We start from the raw sequence: 24,463 nt of genomic DNA, 5'->3' as shown, positions 1-24,463 counted from the left end.
TCTAATACAATGCAATTTTTTAAATCCTCCCCAACCCTAAATCGCAAAGTATTTCTGTTGGCTGAAGACAGGTGCAAAATACACCATTTGGCACACCAGCTGGGGAACTATCCCAGTGCCGGGTAATCTATAAAAAGTGTTAGCGGCTAAAGAAGCCTGTGCCAAAGAGACTGAGTAAAGTCCTGTAATTATAACAGCAGAGAGTATGTCAAAATTGAAACCTTGAATCATGCCTGAGAACGTTTCTGCTCCACAACCACCCCTGTGCTTCCAACAGTTGTTGCTTTTACATTTCCAAGAGTTTTTTCCCACTTCCCTCACCCTGGCCTGTGGAACCCAGTCTTCACTGAACTGATTTCCAAGGATTGCTTTATGAGGTGCCACTTCTTTCGTGTATTTGTCACTTTATGATGAGATCCCTCCCTCTTTTTTGGTTATAAGTTTTCTAGATCTTTCTAATCATTTTTTTAACCTCACTGCCAGAGGAATGAACTCTGGGCCTAGAGGCTAAATAGTCAATTCACATTAAAGCCTCTCCCACTACTCTCTGGTATATTCTTAAATCAGATTTGCTGATAACTACTGGCCCAGAACCAATAACAATGGTAAGGCCCAAAGTAATCATTGGCTTAAAATTAAAAATCCTCACTGGCTCCACGTGGAAAATAATAAAAGTTGGTTTTACTTGACAGTTACCATTATAGTTCATGTGACTAATGGTTAAAGAGATTTTTAGGCCCAAAGTATATTGCTGTGGACTGGACGTCAAAGAAACATAGGTACCATCTACCCAAAACATACCCTTCTGTGGCTTTATCATCATACTCAAAGATTACAACCGATTGAAAATTGGTGTGAGAATGTGTCAAAATGGGGAGAAAAAAAAAAGGATAAATTGTCTTATAAAAATAATTAGGGCCAGAAGCGGTGGCTCACACCTGTAATCCCAGTACTTTGGGAGACCTAAGTGGGTGAATCACTTGAGTCTAGGAGTTCGAGACCAGCCTGGGCAGAATGGCAAAAACCCATGTTTACCAAAAATATTCTAAAAAAGAAAAATTAGGCATGGTGGCATGTGCCTGTAGTCCCAGCTACTCAGGAGGCTGAAGTGGGCGGATTGCCTGAGCCCAGGAGGCAGAGGTTGCAGTGAACTGAGATGACGCCACTGCACTCTAGCCTATGCAACAGAGTGAGATCCCATCTCAAAAAAAAAAAAAGAAAGAAAGAAAGAAAAGAAAAAGAGAGAAAAGTAAAGCTAATTATACAGCAGGGCACAGAGGCTCACACCTGTAATACCAGCACTTTAAGAGGCCAAGGCGGGCAGATCACTTTAGCCCAGCAGTTCAAGACCAGCCTGAGCAACAAGGCGAAGCCCTGTGTCTACAAAAAATACAAAAATTAGCCAGGTGTTGTGGAGTGCACCTGTGGTCCCAGCTACTCAGGAGGCTGAGGCGAGAAGATCGCTTGAGCCCAATAGATGGAGGCTGCAGTGAGCTGTGATCATGCCACTGTACTCCAGCCTGGGCAACAGGGTGAGACCTTGTCTCTGGAAAAAAAAAAAAACATATGTGTGTGTGTGTGTGTGTGTGTGTGTGTGTGTGTGTGTAAAATAAAGAAGAAAGACAATTATAGGATTTGGGCCCTAGAAAGAGCTGAGAGAAAAAAAAGTAGCAGTAGTAATAGTAGTAGTAGTTGTTGTTGTGATAGTTGTTGTTTTGGTGCTGCAGTAGCAGTAGTAATAAAACCAGTGGCGGCAGCAACAGTAGCAATAGAGGAAGCATTAGCAGTAACTGCTGTTGTTGCAGAAGTAGCAGCCGAAATGGCAAGTTTTTAATCTTTTTCTTTGTTTTTGTTTTATTTTACTTTAAGCTCTGGGATACATGTGCAGAACATGCAGGTTTACATGTGGAAATGGCATGTTTTTAAGCATCTACTATGCAAGTGCTATCCCAGATGCCTTACGTGTATTAACCTCATTTAATCTTCCCAGCAGCTTGCGGTAGACACACTGTCCCCATCTTACAGGCAAGGAATTGAGATTCAGAGAAGTAACTTGCCTAAAGAAATGCCATCAGTAAAACAGTAGAGCCCAAAGTACATCACCCACGTGTGTCTGACACTAAAACCTGTGTTCCCTCCAAGTCCCAACCCATCCTTCGACCCGTTTAGAGAGCCAAGTCCAATGGCCGGTCCTAAAACTAGGCCTCAGTGTGAGGAAAGAACTTTGTGCCACTGATATTTATGTTTTCTTCTGGGGAAATCCTCTAACTCAAAGTAGAATATGTTCAAGCAGCAGGAATAGGTTTTTATATTATTTTCTCCTATCTGAAGGTTCATAGTTCTGAGTTCCAGACCAATGCCAGTCAAACAGCCGTAGTCTAGCAAGCAAGGTCAAGGCTCAAGGACAGAGTTTTCTTTGACTAAATGAATTTTGAGTTTCAAGCCCAGCCTCAGTCTATAGAGACATGGATTACTGTGACACGTCAGGGTTTCCAAGAGGGATCAGCTGGCATGGACACAAATCACTTCTGACAAAGAAAACCTGTTGATACATTCCATTTAAATTTTTTCCAACCGGCATTAAAATAAACTTGGGCTTTCCAAAGAGTACTTAGGTCAGAAGAGATCCAAAGGGTTATAGAGGCCAGAAACCTTTGAGACCGAGGCCTGAAACCTTTAGAGTAATTGGTACAGCCCCTGGGAATCTCTAATTCACTATAATTTGGTGGTCAAAACCACTGAATGAAAATACACTTGTCAGGCCGGGCGCGGTGGCTCACGCTTGTAATCCCAGCACTTTGGGAGGCCGAGGTGGGCGGATCACGAGGTCAGGAGATCAAGACCACGGTGAAACCCCATCTCTACTAAAAATACAAAAAAAAAAATTAGCCGGGCGTGGTGGCGGGCGCCTGTAGTCCCAGCTACTCGGAGAGGCTGAGGCAGGAGAATGGCGTGAACCCGGGAGGTGGAGCTTGCAGTGAGCCGAGATCGCGCCACTGCACTCCAGCGTGGGCGACAGAGCGAGACTCTGTCTCAAAAAAAAAAAAAAAATACACTTGTCAACTCTGGCCTGTGTTTGACTGTACCCTCAAATGCTTTCTGCAACACCTCAGTAGGCAGATGAATGGGCAGTAGAATCAGCTTCCTAAGAACTCTGGCTCTTTTAGCCCCAAACAATATGAATGTGTGGATAGAATCAGGGATTCTTCCAGTTTAAATTGGCAATTTTTACATTTTCACCTGTCAACGCAGTGGCACCTGGGCAGCAGTTCAGGCCTTGGCCCAAGGGCAAGGACTTGCCTTCAGAAAGCATCGTGGGTGTGGCCTCAAGCTTATCCAAGTCAAGGGATTTTTCAGGGCATGGTGAACCCTTGTTTCCTTCAGAATGATCCAATTAAAATAAGGAAGATGTTGCTGATAAAGAGACTGCACATTACAAAGAAAAAAATCCCTTCTGGCTCACCTGATCTTACCAAGAGGGATCTTTTTAAATACCTGGTAATAAAGTTCACCTGGCTGCCTCTCCTGGATTTCGGATCTTTCTTTCCCACAAAGTGCATCTACTGGCAAAAAGGAGCAGTCAGGAGTAAATGCTTGTACCTTGGATAGGATCAGCTATTTCTCAATTCAGTGCCCTAAAGAGCAGTTCCCAGAGGTGAAGAGTCCTGTGATGTCAAGAGAGTGCATAAAGCCTGCTTAACCATTGTCTCATTCCTTTGCCTTCACCTGAAATGCCCTTGCCCATCTGCCCCTACAACTATCCCTCTGTCCATCTTTCAGGGCAACTTAAATTCCTGCCATATATTAGGTGCTCAGTAAATTATTGGTGGTGAGTAGAGGGAAGAAGGGAGTAGGAAGGCAGGTGCAGAGGTACCTGGCACTTATTTAGGATGAGTGTATGTATACATAGATGAGTACACAAAGCCTCTTATTAACACCGCATTTAGTAAACTCCTGCTTTCCTCTTGAATGTCTCTCTTGCTCATTTTTTGGTGCCACTTATGCAGTTCTTCCTTGCATTAGAGTGATGTGCCATATCTCCCTCTGCAAGGAGATGGCATCATACCCCTCCCAGTCCCCCTCCCCCACAGCTCTAATCCTGTAATGAGGCAGAGCTGGGACTCAGCAAGACACAGATTCTAACTGCCCAATTTAGGGACACAGCAGTAATAGCCATCGGAACTAGGCGGGACTAACCATTTCAGGCCAGGGCTTTAACAGGAGAGGTAAGTGTCTAACTCCTTTCCTGCTGGTATGTTTCTGCAGTATCACGGCCACATCTGCCAGCATCGGAGCTGCCGGCGTGCCCCAGGCTGGCCTGGTGACCATGGTGATTGTGCTGAGTGCCGTGGGCCTGCCCGCCGAGGATGTCACCCTGATCATCGCTGTCGACTGGCTCCTGTGAGTTGGAATAAATGCACTGCCTTAGCTGGATGTGCAGGCGGGCTTCCCAGCCTCGCGGGCACTGCAGTCTGTCATCATTCTCTCCTCAGATTGCCTAATGAGCCACCTGTTGCTGCTTTAATTTTCCTCTGACCAGGCCATCTGATAACATGCTTAAAAATTAACTCCTCATAACGTGGAGCAGTGATTTTAAAAAGCCAGTGAGCTCCATTAGCTCATTATACCTGGTAATGCTCAAGGTTAGGAGCTGGGTGTGGGACACAGATAAACACAGAACAACAAGGTGAGAAGCCAGGCAGGGCCCCTGGGCCATCCTGACCTATCCCAGCTCTGGTTCAGCATCATAGGCTCAGAACCACCTAGTTCAAAATCAGTCCATCTTCCTAAGCATCTTCGGAACCATCAGGGACAGTGGCACACGCACTTGGGTTTGAATTTCCATCCTGTGTCTTACCAGCTTCTTGACCTCGAGCAAGTTCGTTAACCTGAGGCCCAGTTGCATAATCTGTGAGATGGGAAAAAATCTGCCTGTCTCATTGGGTTGTTTTAAAGATTGAGTGAGCTCATGTGAGTCGAGCATCTAGAACAGTGTCTGGCAGCCCATACGTGCTCAATAAATGGCAAGTTTTATTGTTATGATTAGAATGAGTTGGACCATTCAGGCCCCAATCAACAACACTTCTCTCTCTCTCTCTCGCTCTCTCACACACACACACACACACACACACACACACACACACACACACACAGAATACAGCAGAACATCTGGGTGAGAAAGTACCTTCAGTGACCCTCAAGGTTAAAGTTAGAACCAGCCTGGCTCCTAGCTTTACCCTTGATGCCCACTTCTGTGCATGGGTCTTACAGCATCTAGGTCTGCCTCTGTCCCCTGGCATTGCAGGTAAGTATCGCTCCACATGGAGCCTTTGCTCAGAACCAGCTCAGGCTCACTGGGGAGTCCAGTGCTATGTACTGTAGTTTGCAGGTGACAGATGAGATGGAAAGGGAAGCAGAGACATCCTATGTGGGCTTGAAAACACAGATTCACATTTCAGATGGCAAAAGCCCCTGCACCTGGCTTGGAAGCTGTGCCATGGGGTGGCCCCTCAGTAGCTAACTGGGCTATAGGCCCAAATGAGGTGGCACCCTTCTTGCAAAGATATCCTATCATTGAGGCAAGATTTGGTTCTTTCTAGTGATGCTGGTGGATTTGCATTTTTCTCCTTTCCCTGAGTCTTCCTAGAACCAGTTACCTTCCCTGCCAAGATACCCAGATGAGTCAAAGGTCCAATTGGAGGTATGGGATAAAAAGACACTAGGGCCAGTTCAATCCCTGGACTTGTTCTAAATAACAGAAGGGCATCCAGGGTGGCCATGTGTAAGCACTGTCAGCCTTTTCTGTTCTGCAGGTGTAGTTTTCACAAGATTCCCCCTGCATGCAGTTCCTATCAACAAAGTGCCAGTATCAAAATGGATCCTCTCCTCTGCAGTGTGCCTTCTCTACCTTCTCTACCTGTCTTCCTGCCACCGGTCTCTTCCCCAGGCTCTCTGGAAGTTAAGACTGGATGAGGGTGGCTCACGGAGAAATCCATTCCTGGGCTGACCTGTGTTTTCTGACCCCATTCTCTGGGCCATGCCTCCTGGTTTGCTCATAAGTAGAGTGACCTAGATTGGTAAATAAACAGGTACACCATGGACCTGAACAAACACACACATACCCCACATGCACATGGTACATACTCCACCCACAAAACACCCAAGTTCTCTTTGCCAAGTTTGACCTTTGCCCAAAGAGAGGACACAATGGCATTTGCGTTGAATCTAGAAAACCACAAGACAGAGGTTAGGGCTGAAAAACTTACTGAATTCTGAACCTCCCTCAGTCCCCCCAAAAATATCTGGAATGACTGTATTCATGTTTCTTTGGGAGGAGAGGAGGGAATTTAGGGAGACTTAGGGGAGTCATTGCTACTGCGGGGGAGCTCATTCTGTGCCTTTATGAACAACCCCAGGCCTGTGAGGAGCCTTCAGTCAGTCAGCCATGAGGACAGCACTTTCTGCATTTACTTAAATCTAAACTGAACATGTCAGGTCCTTGCATCTCTCCAATGATGAAGGAAAATGAAATCTGGGCCTCCTGTCTGACTCCTCCCGTCTCTCCCCAGGGACCGGTTCAGGACCATGGTCAACGTCCTTGGCGATGCTTTTGGGACGGGCATTGTGGAAAAGCTCTCCAAGAAGGAGCTGGAGCAGATGGATGTTTCATCTGAAGTCAACATTGTGAATCCCTTTGCCTTGGAATCCACAATCCTTGACAGTGAAGACTCAGACACCAAGAAGTCTTATGTCAATGGAGGCTTTGCAGTAGACAAGTCTGACACCATCTCATTCACCCAGACCTCACAGTTCTAGGGCCCCTGGCTGCAGATAACTGGAAACAAGGAAGGACGTTTCCATGAGAGTCATCTTAAACACTGGTTAAGGAAAAGAGAAACACTAATGGCCAAGTGTACATTTGATTTGATATACAGACCTCTAGATTATTTTCTATATTTGGATTCACAGCCTTTGTGCTCCGGGTTTTGGGATTTGGGTGTGGGGTAAGAGGAAGGGAAATCAATTTAAAGGAAAGTTCTATTATCTGGGTTTTAGAAATTCTATAAGAGACAAAGTTTGGAAGTACATAAAGTAATAACTGTTAGAATTAGATAATGGATATGAAAGAGAAAATGCTTTCTCATGCATAGACAAGTGTTTTGGGTTTTTAAAAAAATATTCTGTCATTGGTTACAAATTTTTACTCATGCTTTCTATTGTCATGGATTTCCCTTGACCTGTCACTTTTTTATAAATTATAATGCATGTAAACCACCTCTCCCCAGTTAATGTGCCAAAATGTCAATTTTTAACTTATCTCCAGCCAATTTCAAAGAAAACAGACCAGCATAGTTCTGCAATAACAGTTTTAAGATGGGCATAGGGTTTGGAAGAAAGGGAGAAGGATTCTTTTTTCAATGTACTGTATTGGGACGCTGGTAACTGTTAACCCAGTGTTCAGCGTAGCGCTATATATATATATATATATGTATATATTTATTATTTTCATATAATTTGCCAGACAGAGGTCAGAATTGAACCGTCAATGTGAAATAAAGAGTTCTCCTTGTACTTGAATAATAACCACAATTCCAACCCAGGTCTGCTTTGGGGCTTATCAGAACTCCTTTCTCAGGAGCACTAGAATGAGAAATCTTGTTGTTCAATCGTTTCACATCTGTATATCAGCTCTAAAGCAGAGATGTATTATGGTGATACTCCAAGGTGGCATAGCCATTCATTTACAACTTCCAGATTTGCGCTGCCTGGAAGGAATCCCTATCAGCTCTGCATAAGATTATATACAAAGCTGTCACTCACAAAAGGCTGGATGTGCTTTCATCCAACTGGAAGGCTTTATTCTTCCAAGTTCATTCATACTTAAAGAGGCCAGTACTTTGCCATCCTTGCACTTCTGTTATCAGGGCCCAAATAACAGTGGCAAGCTACCAACTAAGATGTATTTTAATAAAGATTCCATGGGTTGAACAAGCCACGTTGCAGAAGAAGAGCTGCCCCTAACCTGGGTTGTTGCAGAGTAAATCCCAGGATATAAACTGGTATCAGTGGTTCGGGGGAAATAGTTCCATTCTATGACTCTTGTCTCCTCCTTCAGGAGGACCGTTCTAACTAGTAATCTTGGCCCTATTCATTACATCCTCTGCTTGTCATTCTGCTAATTTATGAAGATAGTTTATTATAGTCTGTACTTCAGTTCTCATCTTGTAAATAATGCTTAACATAAACTTGTACTTACACTGAAATCCAAAATAGTCGTGTTACTGCAGTATTCTGTAGCCAACTTAAACCTGTGCTTTCATGTTTAAGAAATGAGAAATTGTGCCAAAGATAGCAGAAGAGTAAATAAGTGCTCAGTGTTGACCAACTACATCTGAAATCTACAACATAATGATACTGAATTGTTATGCAAACATCATAAATAGTAAAGAATGATTCAATGTGAATTTTAAAACGCAAATATTGCTATTGTTTATAGGAAATAAATCTAAATATAAATGAAATTGAATCAGTAATTTCTCTTGGGCTAAATGGTTCTACCCCTTACTAGGTGGCCCCAATTAGTGGCACTAGTTGGCAGAACTGCTCATGAGCTGCGAGTTATCATTTTGGAGTCAGTTTGTAACCAGCCTCTCAACACACTGCTGTTAACTCATAAAACAGAACAATGTTCCATTTCAGTCTCAATAAACACTTCCCTCATTCTTTCTCCCTGCCTTTTTCTTCTTGTTATCTGTTGTTTTATCTTACTTGATTGGGTGTGGGAAGGCAGAGATGTGGTCAGTTGAATCAGATTTTACACGGTTTCCTTTTTCTTTTTCTTTCTTTTTTTTTTTTTTTTGAGACATAATCTCGCTCTGTCACCCAGGTTGGAGTGCAGTGGCATGATCGCAGGTCACTGTAGCCTCCTCCTACCGGGCTCAAGCAATCCTCCCAGCTCAGCCTCCTGAGTAGGTGGAACTACAGGCACACACCATCATTCCAGCTAATTTTTCTATTTTTTGTAGAAACAGGGTCTCAGTATGCTGCCCATACTTGTCTTGAACTCCGTGATTCCCCTGCCTCACCCCCACAAAGTGCTGGAATTACAGGCATGAGCCATTGTGCCTAGCTGGATTATTGTTTTCAAAACTTTACACCCCAAGAATGAAAAAGCGAGGCTTGAGGAGAAATAATCTGATTGTTCATGTTAGCCAGTGGGATTACAAGGCAGAAATACAGTGCCATTATGAACAGCTGCATGCATATTTTGTGGCGGATATGAAAGTAGAATTTTGTTATAAGTTACTTTAGTAAGAGATAGTCGACCAGAAGCAGTGGCTCACCCCTATAATCCCAGCACTTTGGGAGACCGAGGCAGGCAGATCACTTGAGGCCAGGAATTCGAGACCAGCCTGGACAACACAGAAAGACCCCGTCTCTACAAAAATATACAAAAATTAGCCAGGAGTGATGGTGTGTGCCTGTAGTCCCAGCTACTCAGCAGGCTTAGGTGGGAGGATCACCTGACCCTGGGGAAGTTGAGGCTGCAGTGAGCTGTGATAGCGCCACTGCACTCCAGTCTGAGTGACAGAGACCTTATCTTAAAAAAAAAAAAAAAGTCTTACCTCTCAATATGGTGGTGGCTTGGTTTCACTACAGGAACAATCCTGCCCTCTAAAGTAAGATTACAAGCTACAAATGGCTGTGTTCAGAGTGATCTCTGATGGGATGGTACAGTCCTGCCTGAAATACCTCAGTCATGAGGGGATTCTGCAGGGGGCGATGGACTCACTTGCTGTGATAGACAACAAAGGAATGAACAGCTCCCTGTTTCCCACGGAGAGGATCTTATCTCCTCATAAAAATGCCTATCACTACCTGGCCAAGGGGATACTGGGTAGTTTCCTTTGTGTACAACACGGGAGAAAATACTCAACAACACAACTCCTTAGAAAAAGACATTTGTTTGGAAGAGCTGGTGCCTCTGGGTCTCCATGTGACTTTGATTTTGCCTAAAGTTTACTCATGAATAGAGAAATGGTGTTATCAGCTGACGAATGACTTTATTCTTCCAGCAAATCTTTATTAGTCCAGTGGGTACAAGGCCCTTTATTAAAGCACACCCTGATTCTTAGAAGAGCCATGGGAAGTGTGCTTGGCTTATACTCGGGCAGTGGGCCAGCTGCAGTGTTTGCTTTGCAGGGGCTCAAGAATCTTCCCTCCTGGAACAGGAGACAGGAAATGGTCTAGCAGCCTTGGGAGGCTGCTAGAAGCTTCTATGCAACAGGATTGATATTCTGTATTCCCCAACTGCCCAGCAAGGGACTATGGAACACAATGAGTGGGCACACAGCTCTGATTCCTTACCAGCTTTGTGTCCCTTGCCAACAACCTAAGACTTGGTTTCCTCTTCCATGAAATAGGAATAAAAATTATTTCCTCACGGGACTGCTTTCAGTGGTCAATGAGAAAATGCATGTGATGTATGTAGCAAAGACTCTGTTACAGACTATGTCTAATGAATGCTAGTGCCTCTTCTCCCCACCCCTGCTTCTGGGAAAAAACTATAACCTTCTCCCTCACTGATTTATTAGCATGGGGTAATCCATAGGGATGCAATTGCCATTCCAGTGTTTTAGGATCTGTGTCCCTGATGTGATGAAGGAATGAAGCTCCTACCACTTGGTGCTGGCTGGGTTATCAGAGCAAACAGTATATCCAACCTAGTGAGACTTTGTAAACAGCCCCCACTCTATAAAGGGGAAACCCTTCCAGAAATGGGACATTTTAATCTAAAGAATATCAAACAATTTTTTCTATAAAGTGTCAAGTAGGAGGTAAACAAAAAATAAGTGTTCGCAGTCCTTTCCTATGCCCTGAAACACAGAGAGGGGTTTGAGATGCTGGGGCTGTGTGAAGCTGAGATGTACCTTCACATAACACCCCTTCAAACATCCTGAAAATGAGAGTACAGCATGAAGTTCACTTTTGCAATCAGCCTATAAATCTTGTGTGACTCTTCAAAAACTGTCTCCCCACCTGATGGAAACAGGGCGCCAGCTGGGGCTTTTTAATATACCCTGTGGGAGGAAATGTACCTCTCTGCAATCCTAGACTTTTAGAGTGAAAGCCAGATAATATAAAGAAGAAGAAGCAGGCCTTGTTAAATTAGCTTTGGGAACTATATATCTATATATTTTGAGATGCAGTCTCACTCTGTCACCGAGGCTGGAGTGCAGTGGCGCGATTTTGGTTCACCGCAACCTCCGCCTCCTAGTTCAAGTGATTCTCCCACCTCAGCCTCCCAAGTAACTGGGATTACAGGTGTGCATCACCATGCCTGGCTAATTTTTCTATTTTTGGTACAGACAGGGTTTCACCATGTCGGCCTGGCTGGTCTCAAACTCCTGACCTCAGGTGATCTGCCAGCCTCGGCCTCCCAAAGTGCTGGGATTACAGGCGTGAGCCACCGTGCCTGGCTGGGAACAAAATATTGACCTGTATATGGAATTGGGTGAGTGTACCTAAGTGTATAAAGTTATCCATCAGGGATGGAAATGATCGGGACATTTCTCAATGGCCTAGGCTGCATGCACAGTGCCATAAAACTCCTAAGCAAGCAGTGAGATCTAACCACACAATTGATGTCCCATTTCTTCCCTTACTAGGGCAAACCACGGTCATGTGTGATCTGGAAGGTGTCTCTCCAGAATTAGGGTGACACTTATGGTTTCATCTACAAATCTCCGCTTGGCCTGTCACTTCTAAGGTATCACCAAGTTCAAAACAGTTATGAGCAAACCCCCAAAAGACAAGATAAACATTCACATTCCTTTGATTATTCTGGTTGGAGAAAATGAGAAAGATATGCCATTGCCTCTTCTAGGGAAGTTCCACTGGTTTCTAGAAGGCCCCAGCAGCCTGCAGCTGGGAAGCTCTGGCCCCGCGGGGACAACTCCAGGATATTACCTAGAGAGAAACTTGCCTCTAAAAGTACTGTTTATCAAAAAACGGAGGGAAGCAAATAACCCTGGAACTAAATGCAGAATCAACTAAACTGAGCAGTAGTGTCTGGATGCCTGTCCCCCATTTTCCCTCCAAGAAGCTGCCTTTTCCTGACAGACTGCAGGCTCTGGTAGCTGCTGTTCCTCCATAACTCAGGAAAGCCATTACCAAGTGTTAGCACAATGTCGCATCATCTTCTTTCGCTTCGGGGCACTTGACGGAATGCGATGCATTTCAGGCTCAAGGGTCTGGCTGCAGGGGAAGGTGTGAGGAGTCTGGAGATCTAACACCGGCCAGGATTTGCTTTGCCTTTGTCTGCGCCCCGCGGAAAGGTACCTTTTCCAAGGTGAAGGTAAGACAGATTGAAATGACTTCAGTCATCCTGGAAGGGCAGTTGCTGGAGAAAAGGTACTACTCCTTCCGGTTTCTGAGCAGCCTTCACAAAGAGCCCAAGGCATGCACATTTTAAAGATGACTTTGATCCTCCTCCAAGCATTCAAACATAACTTTTATTTAAAGAGCCCTTGTGTTGTGTTTCCAAGGTTATTAGCTTAGCTTGGCAAGAATAACAAAGGGCCAGCCAAAAGGCTTTTCTGAGCCAAGGGCTTTAAAAAAATTATAAAGGTTCTCCAAAATGAATCTGAGGTTATCCTGTCCAGGTCTTTAGGAAACTAGGCAGGTCTGATGGATGTCAGAGAAGTGCTACTGTAAAAATTCATGTGATAAAAGAAGGCAATACCAGTCGGCGATAGAGGGACACTGGTTGATCCATCCTCAACACCTGCTTCTGTCTTCCCAGCATGCCAAGTTAGCTTTACCTCTCAGGTACTTTGGAGCTAATCCTCCCATCTCCTAATTTAGCCAGAAAGGTTAAGGTAGAAAGAATGCGTCAACTTCACATGAATCACAAACCCAAGGCTCTCTGCTCCATCAGAAGGGGCCAGTTAAGTTAGAAAAACACGCCATTGCAGTTGATGAAAAAATGAGACACGCAAACAAGGCCGACTCAGCCTGCAAAGATATTTAGTCTGCTTTTCTCGTCACTATGAAAATGTTTGCTTCTATATCAATCCAGGCAGACAGTCACCTACCCTATTCTTGGGTATCATTACCTTTCCTAGAGATGACACTCTAAGGCAAATCAAGGTCCAGTTTCTTTTAAGGTGTTGACCTAACAGCTGCAGGTATACCCTGAGCCTCCCTGCCAGGATGAGTGCTCAAGCAAGTGGGATGTCCTGAGCCCAGAAGGAAAAACAGCAACAACAAGCCGAGCACAGTGGCTCACACCTATAATCCCAGCACTTTGGGAGGCCGAGGCTGGTGGATCACCTGAGGTCAGGAGTTCGAGACCAGCCTGGCCAACATGATGAAACCCCGTCTCTACTAAAAATACAAAAATTAGCCAGGTGTAGTGGCACACGCCTGTAGTCCCAGCTACTCGGGAGGCTGAGGCAGGAGAATGGCTTGAACCCTGGAGGTGGAGTTTGCAGTGAGCTGAGATCACACCACTGCACTCCAGCCTGGGTGACAGAGAGAGACTCCATCTCAAAAAAAAAAAAAATCACAGAGGAAGAACATTTTTATTTACTCAGCAAACGTTGGCATTGCAATTACTGTGTGGCAAGCAGTGCTCTTACCACTTAAATATGAACTCATTTAATTTCATAACAGCATCACAAAGTGGGTACTAATATATCCCCTTTCCACAATGAAGAAACTAGCACAAAACATTAAGCAACTTCCCCAAAGACCACACAACAAATAGATGGCTCAGGCATTTGGCTGCAGCGTCACTGTTCTTCACCAGGCATTATAAGGCAGAGAGTGCCAGGAGTCCTAGAATATTAATTATAACTCAAGTCTGGGGTGGTCTAAAATGTTCAAAGCAGATGAGAATCATTGGCTAGATCTACTGCATAGCATAGTAGCTATAGTTAATACTGCATTGTATACTTACAAATTTGCTAATGTAGTAGCTCTTACGTTGTGCTCTTATCATATCCCCCAAAATAATTAATAAATAAAGAAGGTGAGAGGAAACTTTTGGAGATGACGGATAGGTTTATGGCACAGACTTTGGTGATGGTTTCACAGCTCACCAAGATGTACATGTTAAATATGTAAACCTTTAGTATGCCAACCATACCTGAATAAAGTGGTTTAAGAAAAAAAGAATCACTGCTAATACCAAGTGCCAACTATGTACTGAGATTGTACTAAATATTTTACATGCATAGTCTCATGCATTCTTCTTAACACTTCTATTAGGCAGGTCATATTACAGTCTGTTTCCCAGTTGAGGAAACTGTGGCTTAGGGAGGTTAAGTAATTTGCCCAAGTTGACAGAGCTGGGACTCCCATGATTCCAAGTCTTTTCCTAACTATTAAGATATAGTGCTTCAAAATGCCTAAAAAGTAAGAGGAAATGCATGACAGTATCCAATCGTCCCCTCTTTATAAGCTGTTTATCTTTTCTAATCATGACATTTTATTTGATACAACCAAATTTGCTCCTTCAAATTGCTGTTTTCCCATTCTAGCAAAAATTAATTTTAAATATGTCTAGATTATCTCCCACCTCATCTAGCTGCCCAGCCTCACCTCCTTTATGGTATACAACATCATTGTATCCCTCCCTCATATCACCTTTAAATCTTTCACTCAAACCCTAACTCTCCCCAAAATCCTTCTTTTCGAAAACCAGGAATGGGGAGTTGTCAAAATAAAAACTGGAACCCTATTTCTCTTTTCCTTTTCTTGCCAAATTTTGGGGGCTGCTTTTTGTTCTTTGTGCTGTGACTCCATTTGCTCCCCACTCACAAACACCTAATCCCCTACAGCTGGGCTTCCACAACACTCCTGAAACTCCGAGGTCATCAATGTCCTGCTCATGGAATCCAAAAGGCCTTTTCTCAGTCGTCAATTTTCACTCTTCTGCAACATTTGTCACTGTTGATTAGCTTTATATTCCACTAAGTTATTTTTCCTTGGCTTCCAAGACATTGCCAGGTTCTGCCCCGCCTGACCGTTTTCTACCACTCTCCCACCACCTTTGTAATCTCCTCCTCCTGCTGCTCCCTTACTGTGGGTCTCATCTCTGCCTGTGCCACACACACAGGGACCCCTCAAATATTTGTGGAAAAAATGAACAAGCTCACATCCTTCTGGTCTTTCTCTCTCCACCAGATACTCCTCCAATATTATGGATTCAACTACCATCTCTATGCAGATGATTAACAAAAATGTGTATCCACAAAACCTACAGCTGCCCTTGGTTCCTCCTGCCCTGATCTCCAAGCCAAACCTCAGATCCCCACCTCCAACTTCTACTGACCATTTCCTGTTGGCCTTTCCACCATCTTTTTAAACTGAACTTATCCAAAATCAATCTCATCAATCTTTTCTGTAGTCTGTCTTTCCCAGATTGGGAATTGTGGGGGTTTGTTTTTGTTTTTGTTTTTGTTTTGTTTTGTTTTTTGAGACGGAGTCTCGCTCTGTCACCCGGGCTGGAGTGCAGTGGTGAGAACTCGGCTCACTGCAAGCTCTGCCTCCCGAGTTCATGCCATTCTCCTGCCTCAGCCTCCCGAGTAGATGGGACTACAGGCGCCCGCCAGCACGCCTAGCTAACTTTTTTCGTATTTTTTAGTAGAGATGGGGTTCCACCGTGTTAGCCAGGACGGTCTCGATCTCCTGAACTCATGATCTGTCCGCCTCAGCCTCCCAAAGTGCTGGGATTACAGGCGTGAGCCACCGCGCCCAGCGGGGAATTGTGTTTTTAAAAATCACCATTATTTCCCCTACAATCTAGGATCATAAACATTTCTTCTTGCTTTTGACCCCAAGAGGTTTGAGGTTGCAAGGCAGGTCTATAGAGGTTGGTCCGTTTATTTGAATCCCTCTGCTCTGGGATTCAGGTGGGAGCCCCTGAGTGAACAGTGGTGCCTCTTTGTGAAGCGAGTGACCCAAGACTTAGCCTCTGTCCAGACATGAATCACTGAACATGGTGTACTGCTGCATTTTCTCTTCCCACGTAATTCTTGAATAAACAACTTGTATTTTGATAATCCTCTAAATTTTATTTACAACCATAAGGCCTTCACGATAAGAACAAGATTCAGAGGGATTAAAAAAATACTAAACAAAATCCCAGACAAGGCCTCTATTACTTCTGAAACACCCACCCTGACCCCTACTAACTCTGAGTGTTCCCTATTCTACCTCCCTGGCCAAAAAGAGACCACAAAAACAAAAGTCCCTACAGGATTTCACTGGAGCTCCTATTTTGTTCTCTTAGTCCTTAAGTTCATCTTGCCTCACACATCACGAAGAATATGAATCCACAAAATGAAGGACACTGTGTCCTTATTTCTGCAGGGCAATTATTCTCTCCATCAATACCTCATTCTGCTGACTAAGTAGTTCACCTTCACTTTGTAACAAGCCCAGGCCACCGGACTTAACCACTTCTTCCTTAAAAGAGCCAGGTACCTCCCCCATACACCCACAGGTTTTTAAGCACCCCTAAAATAAGTTGCCTCATGATGTCTTCCCAGCCCTGATGTCTAATCAGCCCTTCTCTTTCCTGTGACTCTCCTACTCAGTTCAGGTTCTATTGCCCTAATTTTCAGACTTCTTCAAAGGTTTTGTCAGAGTCTCCCCACTGCCAGCCTCTACCTACTCCCAAACCATCCTGCACAAGATCATCAGATTAATACTTTGCTTTCTGGCTCCAAAACTCTAATGGCTTCTTATTGTCTACAGCACAAGTTGAAAATACTCGCCTGAATATTTAGGACACTTCAGAAGATACCCCAGAGAACATTTCCTCTTCTCCATATACATATGCTTCATTATACTCTTCCCAACTGCCTCACTCTCCCAAATCTCTTCTCTACGTGGTCTGCCTATTTTTTAAATGCTGAAAATAAGTTCTGGACCTCCAATCCCAATACCTCACTGTTTCTAACCTCCTGAAACACACAGAAGCAACAGTATCTTGGTACATAATCAGATACTGCCTTATATTATTAAGTTAATCAATATGAGACGATTATAAAGTAATGAAATTGAGTTCCACAAACCTCACTGTAAATCAATATCATTATTTTATACCACTAAACAGGAGTCAAAACTGGTGGCTTTGGGCAAGACCCAGCTTCAGACCAGCTTTATGTGGGCCACAGAGCCTTTGGCTGGTTTAGATTTGAATTTCAAGATGAACACCTTGGGGGAGGGTGGGGTGTTACATGCTCCACTTCACTCTAGCTCCCATGACTCACCATTATTTCAAACTCAACTGCTTCTGACAGTCACAAATCCTGCCTGGTCCTAAAGACATCCGAGTTTGCAACGCCTTTTGGGAATCACACTTGAAATACCTCATTTAACGTCTCATTGCCCCAGTAAGTCTGGAAACTTCAAGAGGGCACGCGTTGAATTTTACACCCCTTAGTGTGACCCCTCCCTACCCCACAGGGTCCTGCGCAATACTGAGCACATAGAAGGAGTTTAACAAACACAAGTTCAGTGGGTCCATGCAAGGTTGTGGGATCAATTTTGTTAACTGCGGGGCTGGGAGGAGACCCAGGGAACAAAGGACGTCATCCTATCCCTTAAGCAACAACAAATGAGCTTTCATAATGAAGAGTTCCCACCGTGAATGCAACACTTCCAGCAACAACACCTACTGCCACTGCCTACCGCCTGTTCCTGGAAGTTATCCCAATAAAACAAATATGATGTTTATCTCAGTTCAAAATTCCAATGTCAGTGAGTGTCAGTTCCTGAAGAAAAAGGAACAGGAAAGTTTATTTGGGGGTGGTGGGGAGGAGGGGACTTCCTAAAAATGCTGTTTACAAACATAACATTCCAACGACAGGAAATAAGAGCAGAAAGCCTCTCTTGTTGGCCTAAATAAGAAATGGTTAATTGTTCCAACTTCTGTCAAGAGACCTTAGTTGCTCTGTTATTCTGAAATGTTCTGAGTTCATGTTTTTCAAAGCCTTTAAGTTGAATTATCTGTGATGCCTCAGGGCCAACCAGGTGGCAACCAAGGGGTGACAGGAAGTGGTACAGAGAACCTGAGATTTGGAAACAAGACAGAGCAGGGTTTGCAAATTGGCTGCGACACTTGCTTTTCTGAGCCTCAGTGTCCTTAGCAAGAAATGGAGCAATGCTTTCCTCAAAAAATTAAATGAGATGAGAATAAGATGAGCTCACTGAGTGCTCATTTTGTGCCAGGTACTGATTTAATGTACTTTAAATGTATTATCTACCAACAATAACATTATTAGATAGATACTATTATTGCCTCCATATTATACATAAGGACATTGAGACACAAAGAGGTTAAATTATCTGTCCAAGGCACAGCCTATAAATGGCAGAACTAGGATTTAAATCCAGGTACTCGGAGGGGCGCAGTGGCTCATACCTGTAAGCCTAGCACTTTGGGAGGCCAAGGCGGCAGATCACTCGAGGCCAGGAGTTCAAGACCAGCCTGGTCACTATAGGGAGACTCCTTCTCTATTTTTTATATTTAAAAAAAAAGAAAACAAAATACACACACACACACACACACACACACACACACACACACACACGGTGGGACGTTGGGGGTGAGGTGGGGCGGTGCTAATGGATCACTCTAAAAGATGCAGAATCCCAAGGAAAAATTTTGGATTAGAAACTCCTCATTTTGTTGAAGAAGGTCCATCAACTCAGTCATCAAGAAAAGGACCCATCTGTACCACGTAAAAGCTCCTGTCCTAGACATGACCGCTTTGACCAAATTCCCTATGTGAAATTAAGCATAGGTTCTTTCCTTTGATAAACAAAGTAACTTTATTGCCATAATTTGGTGCCCCTAGATTCAGTGTGGAGGATGGAAGGCTCCCAGGCCAAAGGAGCAAAGGGTTGGGGCTCTCATCACTGTTGGCAGGGTTCCCAGCACAAGGGAAGAGAGGAGAAGAGGTCTCCCCAGGACCTGCAGGTCCCCCAGGTAGTGCTAGGAGGGGTCCCCTAACCAGAGAAAGACAGTAGTCCCATCTGGTGGTGTTAGTGGGTTCTCTGGTCACAGCATGGACTAGAGAGCATATCCTGTTCGTCAGGCTGCCCTGTAGAGAGCCCAGTGGGCTCCTTTGATGGAACCAACTCCGGGGAGTACTGGCTATTCTGAGAGTAGCCTGGCATTTGGGCGCTAGGGCTGAACTCACACAGATACCCATCAGTCTTCTCAAATTACACCTAAAACCAACCACCTCTTTTATGTCAAACATATCATTTGCACTCTCATTTTTTAAAAATCTCTTTTATAATTCATGGCCTACAGGCTTCAGCTAACTTGGGGTCAGTCAGGTGACCACAGAGAACTGGCCTCATTGTACAGCAGCTTTTGTTTGGAGGGCCTTGGTTCCACAAAGCAGATTTTCTTAGGAGCCTCTGCAAACCAAGACCCAGTGAAACATGCCCATAAAATATGCTCCAGGCTTTGACAGATCTGCAACCACAGAAGTCAAGAAAGGAATTATAAACTGAAGCAAGACAGATGGGAATTCTTTTTATGATGTTTAATGACACAGATCTTCCCAAAGTAATCCAAACCCCAAAACATCACAAAATTATTCATACTATTATATACTCCAAAACCAAAATACTTCAACTGCAATCCTTGCCCCAGCATGATTCCTCAAAATTGAGATAACTCCTTGAGAAACAAAAGTAAAAATAATAATAATTTAAGGAATAGAGTTAATAGATGCGAAAGTAGAGGGAAAAAAAAAGCATGACTTATTTAGTGTGAAAACCAAAAATGACTTTAAATAAGAGTGGGCATTTAAGATCTTATTAAAGAGTTATGCTTAAACCATTTCAAAAAACACTGAATATTGAATGTCATGGTGTATATTTTAACAATAACTTTTACACTGTTGGTGGGACTGTAAACTAGTTCAACCATTGTGGAAGTCAGTGTGGCCATTCCTCAGGGATCTAGAACTAGAAATACCATTTGACCGAGCAATCCCAATACTGGGTATATACTCAAAGGACTATAAATCATGCTGCTATAAAGACACATGCACACGTATGTTTATTGCGGCACTATTCACAATAGCAAAGAGTTGGAACCAACCCAAACGTCCAACAACGATAGACTGGATTAAGAAAATGTGGCACATATACACCATGGAATACTATGCAGCCATAAAAAATGATGAGTTCATGTCCTTTGTAGGGACATGGATGAAGCTGGAAACCATCATTCTCAATAAACTATCGCAAGGACAAAAAACCAAACACCACATGTTCTCACTCATAGGTGGGAATTGAACAATGAGAACTCGTGGACACAGGAAGGGGAACATCACACTCCGGGGACTGTTCTGGGTTGGGGGGAGCGGGGAGGGACAGCATTAGGAGATATACCTAATGCTAAATGACGAGTTAATGGGTGCAACAAACCAACATGGCACATGGATACATATGTAACAAACCTGCACATTGTGCACATGTACCCTAAAACCTAAAGTATAATAAAAAAAAATAATAATAATAACTGAAATGGGATACCAATTCGTTAGGGCTGCTTTCCTTTAGCTGCTTACGTAAGCAGCCCTCTCCTGAGACTTATAGCGTAACCTTAATGTAACACAATATTTTCTTATTTTTGATGACTACTTAGAGGTAACATCAAAACAACGAATTGACAACCATAGTTTCAGAGAGACTGAGAACATATTAGCATATGTAATTTAAGCTTGCTGTTGGCCTTGCCAAGGTGGAATGCTGGTTGTGATACAGGTTGAGTCTCCCTTATCTTCAATGCTTGGGACTGACCACAAGTATTTTAAACTTGGGTTTTGGTTTTTGTTTCTGTATTCTGGAATATTTACATAAACACAATGAAGTATCTTCAGGATAGGGGATAGGACCCAAGTCTAAACACGAAATTCACTTATGTTTTATATACACTTTATACAGATAGCCTGAAGGTAATTTTATACATGATTTTAAACAATTTTGAGCATGAAACAAGGTTTCGAATGCATTTGACTGTACCCTGCCACATGCGGTCAGATGTGGAATTTTTCACTTATGGTGTTATATTGGTGCTCAAAAAGTTTTGGATTTTGGAGCATTTCAGATTTCAGATTTTTAGATTGGGAGGTTCAACTTGGATATACCTTTATTTGGCTGAAATTCTGATAAGAGGATAAATGAATTTTGTTTTGTCGTTTTTGTTTTTGGAGTTCCTTTTCTGTTTTAATTTTTAATTTCATTTTCTTAATTTACCTAATGAACCAATCCCTATGATCACAGTGAGAAAAGAAAATCTGGCTCTCACTGAATCTTCTAAAAACTGAACAAGTTGTAGGGTAGTGTCTTACTCTATTCAGGCTGCTATAACAAAATGTCATAAACTGGGTAGCTTACAAACAACAGGAATTCATTTCTCACAGTTCTGGAAGCTGGGAAGTCCAAGATCAAAATGTTGGCAGATTCAGAATCTGGTGAGGGCTCTCTTCCTGGTTCAGAGACGGCGACTTCTCACTGTCTCCTCGCCAGTGGAAGGGGCAAACGAGCTCCCTTGAGCCTATTTATAGGCCACTAATCTCCTTTATGAGGGGTCCACCCTCACAACCTCATCACCTCCCAAAAGGCCCCATTTCCTTAGAGGTTAGGATTTCAGCGTACAAATGTTGAGGGGACACAAACATTCACACTACAGTAGGGCTGGTAGAGGAAAATGCTACGGTTACACTGTGAAGGAGGGAAATAAGTTTCCATTTTCAGGCCCCTCTTCTCTGGGTCTATATCAATGAAGACAAATGTACCTCTATTTCCCTTTATCCCAGCCCTTTCCTATTCCTGCTCCCTCACACTGTGTAAGCATTTCATAAATGCACCTTCCTAACTAACTTTAAAACCTGGCATTGGCAGTCCTATCTGTAGAAGCTATTTACTTAATGTGTAGTTCTTTTGGAGAAATATTTGAGGAAGGCTTTTTTCCTCATCTAAATTTACAAAGAATTGCTGGAACAAAGGAGTAGGAAACAGAAGGAGTAGTTTAAACTACACTCCAAAGGAGCTAGCCTCCTCTTACAAATTTATCACAGAAATTCAACGTTTAAAATAAGATGTGAATTATCCAGAGGTAATGCTCTCTTTTCCAAGGTTTTTAGTGGACTTCATGTAAATCAAGCCTAACACTAAGAAATAAACAAACAACAACAAAAACGGATCTACCAAAAAGAGAAAGTCAGGTTGATAGTCTTTCCTGGAGGATTTATCAGGTTATTCCTGTGAATAGCAACTTCCTCTAGCTCATATATAATTAACTTGAGAGACACAGAGAGAGAGAGAGAGAGAGAGAGAGAGGAAGCATTCAGAAGGAGGAAGAGAGAAAAAAAGTTTTCAAGAACAGATTTACTGTCAAAAATGAAGAATACCTTAAAAGGCATCTTGACATTTTCATTAGAATTCTAAGTGCTTTCCAAATGGATAAGCACCTGCCATCCAACTACAGTGCTTTCTCTTTCATGTTCAAAACAAACATGCAAAAACACAAATTTTCCAGCTTGACAAGAAAATGTGAGCCCCCAAACAGCAAACACTTTAATCAACAACTCTTACCTGGGCAGAAAAGACTGAGTACAGGATTTGGTTTAAAGGGGATTAGACATCAGTGACTCAACACAGACAACAAAAAGTGTTCATGTCTTTAAGGATGCTTCAATTGTCTCAGTGAGTGAGCTCTTCATGATCCTCCTTAAGCTTTCATTAATTTCCCCTGCAAAATTTGAAACATCACGTTCTACAGGTGGTATTGAGAAAAAGCAAACAATCAGTACAAGTAAGGAGAAAAAGATAATGTCATACTACCCAATCTTGGCATGTAGCTATGCCTTGGGATCACTTAGTCTCTGAGACTTTTCCCCGGATTCCCACAACAGAATAACCCAGCGAGCATCTGTGCGACCTTGGGCAATTTACCTGACATCTTTGTAAAATATCAGGATGATGACAGAGTATCTACCTTTTACTATTATTGTGAAGAGTTAGCACAGTCCTTGCTACATAGTAAATGTGCCAAAATAGGTGTTATTCAGTTGAGCTGTTAAACATGTTCCAATCAACTATATTCTACTGAACAAATTTCCTTCCTTCCTTCCCTCCCTCGCTCCCTTCTTTCTTCCTTTCTTCCTTTCTTTCCTTTCTTCCCTTTCTTTTTGATGGAGTCTTGCTCTGTAATTTGGCACTGCACACTGTGGGCCGTGATGTCATGGCAATCATGCCTTCCAAGAGAACTAGGGATAATCTGAGGGGTTTCTTCATGGGAGGTTTTTTTTTTGGTTTTTTGGATGTTTGTTTTTTGTGTGGCAAAATTCACCAATTTTAAGTATTTAAGGATACTCTGTTTATAGCAAAAGTACCAAGTCCCAAAAGATCCAGAAATAGATGTATTCCAATCCCTTCAACCCATTTCTTCTACTCATTCCCTCCCTCTATGGGGTCAGACAATTGGACTCGTTTTGGCTCAAGAATCCTGACCTTTTTGTGGTAAGAATCTACTTTTTCATCTCCCTGGGATCTCGAGATCACTGGGGAGCCAGGACCTGGCAGTGAAACAGATATGGAAAAGGGGAGGGAAAAGAATTGGTGCTGCCATTAGAAGAGAGACCTCAAGAAAAGCCGGGACTGGGACACGCAGTGGGAGCCACTGGGTTGTGTGTGGGGGATGCCTCCTGCCTGGGGTCTGTCCTCCCAACCCACAGGAGTGGCTCTGGCTGTCCTCTTCTAGCTATTTGATCTTGCCTGTTTGGATCTTTCCTGGACTCACTGAGATGGATGCTCAGCATCTTTCAAATAAATGCCCCGTTTGCTTAAGACTAGCCAGAGTCACTTGGGTTTTTCACAATCACTAAAGCTGCACTAAAATGACCCTCCAGGATCCCAGCCTCTCCAGGAATCCATGACTCAAGAAGCAGGGTCAGGGAGGATGGTATGGAGACTTCCAGAGAAGGTATTCTCAGCGTACGCCAAACCACCGGGTGGGAATTCCTGTTACGTGGGAAACCTATTTTCCAAGACGGTATTGACATGTTATTTTTTTCTTTTCTTACCTTCTCTCTATCCCCCCATATCAGTGTCCACATATCAGCTGGTTCAGGGCTCTATGTAACTTGATATTATCCACGCTGGAATTCAATGTAATTTGGCATTTGATAATCATGTGGGCTATGTTCTGTATAACCACCTAAATAATTGCCTAGACGGCAATTATTTTGGTAACCAGAGAGTAAATGGCCGAGAATCCATCCTTTAATCTAGCAAGTAGAACGTTCTAAGGAAGAAGGCTGCAGAATGGGCGATTACTGAGCTGTCCTGCACATTCCTCTGTGCTAAAGGTGGGGAGCCCTGGCCATTCCTAGGGCAAGCCAACTTGTTCTGTAAAGCA

The 24,463-nt window shown here is 43.3% G+C and overlaps 2 protein-coding genes across 15 annotated transcripts in view; one reads left to right on the top strand and one right to left on the bottom strand.

Moving 5' to 3' along the window:
* The window catches only part of SLC1A1 (solute carrier family 1 member 1), a 96,431-nt gene extending 87,651 nt beyond the window's left edge, over positions 1-8,780 (top strand). Inside the window, exons 11-12 of the mRNA XM_032138028.2 lie at positions 4,267-4,401; positions 6,570-8,780. Coding sequence (XP_031993919.1) covers positions 4,267-4,401; positions 6,570-6,816 — 382 coding nt within the window. The 3' untranslated portion in view covers positions 6,817-8,780. The remainder of the gene's footprint in view (positions 1-4,266; positions 4,402-6,569) is intronic.
* SPATA6L (spermatogenesis associated 6 like) overlaps positions 1-24,463 on the bottom strand; it is a 252,007-nt gene that overhangs the window by 168,882 nt on the left and 58,662 nt on the right. For 11 of the 14 annotated variants that reach the window (XM_032138594.2, XM_032138595.2, XM_058431081.1 and 8 more), the window contains one exon: positions 22,639-22,795. The exons of the other annotated variants lie outside the window; for them this stretch is intronic. The gene's annotated coding sequence lies outside the window, so the exon portion shown is untranslated. The remainder of the gene's footprint in view (positions 1-22,638; positions 22,796-24,463) is intronic. 14 annotated transcript variants of the gene reach the window in all.

This window comes from Hylobates moloch, unplaced genomic scaffold (genome assembly GCF_009828535.3).
Source record: "Hylobates moloch isolate HMO894 unplaced genomic scaffold, HMol_V3 SCAFFOLD_19, whole genome shotgun sequence".
NCBI classification, from domain to species: domain Eukaryota; kingdom Metazoa; phylum Chordata; class Mammalia; order Primates; family Hylobatidae; genus Hylobates; species Hylobates moloch.
Note: the sequence above shows the minus strand (reverse complement) of the source record. Positions and strands in the feature narration are given on the sequence as shown.